Below are 5,000 nucleotides of genomic sequence, written 5' to 3'. Positions count from 1 at the left end.
CACGGGACTACATTTTCAGAATGAGCCTGGGTTGGAAATAATAGACCTGAAAAAGTGTACACAGTGACCTCTGGTGGATTCGCGAAAACAGCTGAAAAACATAGCTCCTGGGATGTATTTGGCGCTCTGCGGAAATGTATATAGTGGTACGTTTTCAGAATGCGCTGTAAAAAAAAAAGTTTTGTTTTCTTCACCAGAATGTAAAAAGTACTTATTTCCTGTCGTTTTGACTCAAAGCTTGACTCAAACTTGAAAAATGACGTGTCGTGAAGACCGTCACTGATGTCCATCCACGACCAACGTCATTTTGCTTTTGACCCTCACGTTGAGTCTCTGTTCCTCCCGCTCTCCATCCAGCCTGGAAATGGAGGTCTATATTTGGAGGAGTGTGATGATGTCACAGTGGCGGAGGGCTGGAGCCTATAACAGCAGACGGAGAGAGCGCTTGTGTGGAAAGACCAGAGAACGTCTGCATCTCCTGAAGCTGCTGTGTGCTGGACTGACACCGCTGGAGGTGAGTACTTTTCACAGCCCTCGCTAAAACATCTACAAACTTTCCCTTTTTTCGTTCGATAGTATCACCAGGCTCAGGGTCAGTCTATTTAAGTTTGTTTTTGAGTTCAGAAGTGGTTCTTTTGATCATTTTAATGATCGTGTTAAATGTTTTCCTCTCTGAAATGAGTTCACAAATTAAAACGAACACTTTTAACTTACTTGACTTATCAGGATTTGTCGGTACTTTAATGTTTTTACCAAAAAAAATACTTTTTATGATCTATAATGTGTAGTGAAAACAACAACAACAAATATATAATAAGTAATAGTGAGACAATTCTTCTTAAAAGCGGTTTTTAGCAGTAAAGGCGAGTTCCCAAATACAAAGAAATGGCGTGGGCAAATATTATTGTTATCAATTGTTTATTTGATTATTATTAAATGTAAAATTGTAAAAAAGAAATAGTATTTTCTCGTAAAATGTAATGCAATATCCTCTAATTTGTAATGCAAATTAGAAAATCATCATTGTATTATTATCATATATTTTTTTATTATATAATTATTATAGATTTTTAAACTGTTTAAAATAATACAGTAATAGTTTAATGATAATAATAATAATAATCGCAATAATACAGCAATTAAAATAATAACATAATATGATGATTATTATTATTATTATAAATGATCATTGTTGTTGTTCTTGTTGTTTTGTTAGTATCATTTTTAATTAATAATTTTCTTGTAAATGTAATGAAGTATCCTCTGTTGCAATACAAATGAAAAAATAATGATTATAGTTATTACTATATGTTTATAATATATTTTTAAATGATAATTATTGGTAATAATAATAACTGTTTAATACAATAATAATACAGTAATAAAAAATAATATTAATAATAATAATAATAATTACAATAATAATAATGACAATAATAATAATAATAATAATAATACAATTATTATTATTATTATTATTATTGTAAATTATTATTGTTGTTGTTGTTGTTTTTATTAAAATAATAATTATCTGTAATAATTTACATATAATTATTATATATGTAATAATTTATTATCTGTAATATAATAAATAATGATTATATTAATTATCTGTTTATCAATATATAATTATTATATATTATTATATATATTTTTAAAATAGGAATTATTGGTAATAATAACTGTTTAAAATAATAATAATAATAATAGTAATAATATAGTAATGAAAATAATCATATTATTATTATTATCATTATAAATTGTCATGGTTGTTGTTGTTTTTATTAAAATTATTTCAAATGAATAATTTTCTTGTAAAATGTAATGCAAATTACAAAATAATGATTATTATTATTATATGTTTATTATTATATAATTATTCTATTTTAAAATTATTATTATTATTATTAAAAATAATAATTATTAGTAATATTTCAAATTGAAAATAATGTTCTTGTAAACTGTAATGCAGTATCCTCTGTTGCAATACAAATTAGAAAAAATATTTTAAATAATAATTATTAGTAATATTTATAACAAAAAATATGTATTATAATTTATATTATTATAGTGAGATTTTTTGCTGATGCTAATGCTCTTTCTTTCTTCTATTTTTCAGAAGACAAGCATCGCTGTCTGCCATGTATCATCTGAAATTGTCCTCTCAGATTCTGATCTTCTTTGTGATGCTGCATTGTGTCGCTACAGTTCCCCACAACAGGTACATCCTCCAATTAAGTGTAAAAAGTTTTTAATAATGTGATTAATATCTGTTGAAGTGTATAGTGTATAAAAAATTGTTTATTTAATTAAATATTTTAATTAATTTATTATTTTTATTACTAAAATCATTATTGTTATTATTATTATCACTATTATTATTATTATCATTATCATTATTATTATTTTATTAAATATTATTATTGTTGTTGCAATTATTATTTTATTATTTATTATTATTGTTATTATTATCATTATTATTGCTATTATTATCATTACTATTATTATCCTTATTATTATTAATATTATTATCAATATTATTGTTATTGTTAATATTATTGTTGTTGCTATTATTATTTTATTATTTATTATTATAATTATTATTATTGTTATTATTATCCTTATTATTATTATCCTTATTATTATTAATATTATTATTATCAATATTATTGTTATTGTTAATATTATTGTTGTTGTTGTTATTAGTATTTTATTATTTGTTATTATTATTGTTGTTTTTATTATCATCATTATTATTATCATTATTGTTATTATTATTATTATCATCAATATTATTGTTATTGTTAATATTATTGTTGTTGTTATTATTATTTAATTATTATTTATCATTATTATTATTGTTATTATTATTATTGTTATTATTATCATTATTATTATTATTATTATTAAAGGCCGCACCTAATTATAATACATTATTATTAATATTAATATTATTATCAATATTATTGTTATTGTTGATATTATTGTTATTATTATTTTATTATTTATCATTATTATTATTATTATTATCATTGTTATTATTATTATTATTTTAAGGCCGCACCTAATTATAACCCTTAACATGTCAGTTGTGTAAAATACTACAGCTTGGAGGAATTAGATACAATATTTCACTTAAAATCAGTTTTTTTAGATGATATTTGGACACTTAAATCCTTAAATATATAATATTATATATTTACTCTTCAGAAAACCCAATATTTGTAATAATTTCATTTCTTACTAAATATAGCACCGCCAGTTTGTTAGCAATTTCATTTGACATAAACTCACCTCTAAAGCTGTTATAAACCATATTCAGGAATAATTTCAGCATAACTGAGTTACACAAACAAAACAGATTTATTAAACAGATATACTTATTAAAATAATATTTTAGCCACCAGACATCTTTAGAAATTGAGAGATAATACAATTAAATTCAAGCTAAATATTGCAATAACATATACATTTGGCTGTACTCGTTTTTGGAGCGTTATCGTAAGTTATTTTGCTAGATTAGCTTCAGTTTTGGCTTCAGTACTGACTAATCTAATGTATATGCACGAATATAATATTGAAGACAAAATATGAAATATTTTATTTACTTATATATGCTGAGCACCGTACGTATACGGTGTTAAAATGTTAATATTAAACAGAGCTGAGCAAACAACGAACAGTTAAATAATTATTATTCAATTCCTTAAGTATTATTCTGTACTAGTACCAATATATACAGAATATGTAAATGTCGATTTGAGTAAAATATTATTTATAATCATTTAAGTAATCTAAATGCGGGATTATTTGACTAAAAAAGCTCACATTTAAAGATTAAATTAAAAGGATGTGAATCATAAGGAGAACATTTTACCACGCAGCCATTGAATTAAATGTATGTTGTTGTTTTTTTTTGTAAACGTTTCATCTAAACTATATTCGTTTTTTGTGTTTGTGTTTCTTTTTAACAGGTACATCCTCCAATTATGTGTAAAAAGTTTTTTAAAATGTGATTAATATCTGTTGAAGTGTATAGTGTATTAAAAAAAATTTTTGTTTATTTAATTAAATAGTTTTATTAATTTATTATTTTTATTACTAAAATCATTATTGTTATTATTATTATTATCATTATTAATATTATTATTATTATTATCATTATTGATATTATCATTATTATTATTAATATCATTATTATTATTATGATCATTAATATTAATATTATTATTATCATTATTAAAATTATTATTATTATTATTATCATCATCACTATTAATATTATTATTATTATCATTATTAATATTATTATTTTATTATTATTATCATTATTATTATTATCATTATTATTATTATTATTATCATTATTAATATTATAATTATTATTATCATTATTATTATTATCATTATTAATATTATTATTATCATTATTAATATTATCATTATTATTAGGCTGGCTTGTGTAGCAAGCCAGACTACTGTTATCCTATTAAACTTAATATTATTATTATTTTTCTATATTATTCTTCTTCTGAGACTAAAAATTAAACTCTATCTCCTCCTAGGCCATTCAAGCTATGACCATCAAACTCAGGTCAGACCTCCGAACTATTCTAACTCGAGTTGCTATATCCTTTCCGACTGATCCGACTTTCGGTTTTCCGAAAAACGTCCCGGGACCGTCGGAAAAATCCCATAGACGTAACATTGGATCAAACTTTGTGACCTCATAACTCCGCATCAGAATGTCACACAGACTTCTAACTGGGCTCATTTAACTCAGACTATCAAACTGCCAATGACTAATCACCTTTAAACTTTCTGGCCACGCCTTAGCAACCACTTTTGGACCCTAGAAACCGCCCCATAGACTTCAATTGCAAAAGACTCTCATTGACTTTACATTGGATCAAACTTTGTGAGCTCATAACTCTGCATCAGACTGTCCTACAGACTAATGGCTGAGCTCATTTAAATCAGTCTAGCCAGCAGCCAATCAC

At 23.7% G+C, this 5,000-nt stretch overlaps 2 protein-coding genes across 4 annotated transcripts in view; both read left to right on the top strand.

The window, feature by feature from the left end:
* Positions 1-5,000, top strand: part of tmem19 (transmembrane protein 19) — a 1,055,620-nt gene that overhangs the window by 914,923 nt on the left and 135,697 nt on the right. The window lies entirely within an intron of this gene.
* The window catches only part of iapp (islet amyloid polypeptide), an 18,234-nt gene that overhangs the window by 1,229 nt on the left and 12,005 nt on the right, over positions 1-5,000 (top strand). The window contains exons 1-3 of one of the 2 annotated variants that reach the window (XM_073949022.1): positions 1-146; positions 238-514; positions 2,120-2,221. The exon at positions 1-146 is cut by the window's left edge and continues 1,229 nt beyond it. In XM_073949022.1, the coding sequence (XP_073805123.1) occupies positions 2,142-2,221 (80 nt within the window). In that variant the 5' untranslated portion in view covers positions 1-146; positions 238-514; positions 2,120-2,141. Of the gene's footprint in view, positions 515-2,119; positions 2,222-5,000 lie in introns of both variants that reach the window. The other variant, XM_002661840.8, reaches the window with a different exon arrangement.

The sequence above is a fragment of the Danio rerio genome, chromosome 4, assembly GCF_049306965.1.
Source record: "Danio rerio strain Tuebingen ecotype United States chromosome 4, GRCz12tu, whole genome shotgun sequence".
Classification (NCBI taxonomy): domain Eukaryota; kingdom Metazoa; phylum Chordata; class Actinopteri; order Cypriniformes; family Danionidae; genus Danio; species Danio rerio.
This window is presented reverse-complemented; position numbering and strand designations above follow the sequence as displayed.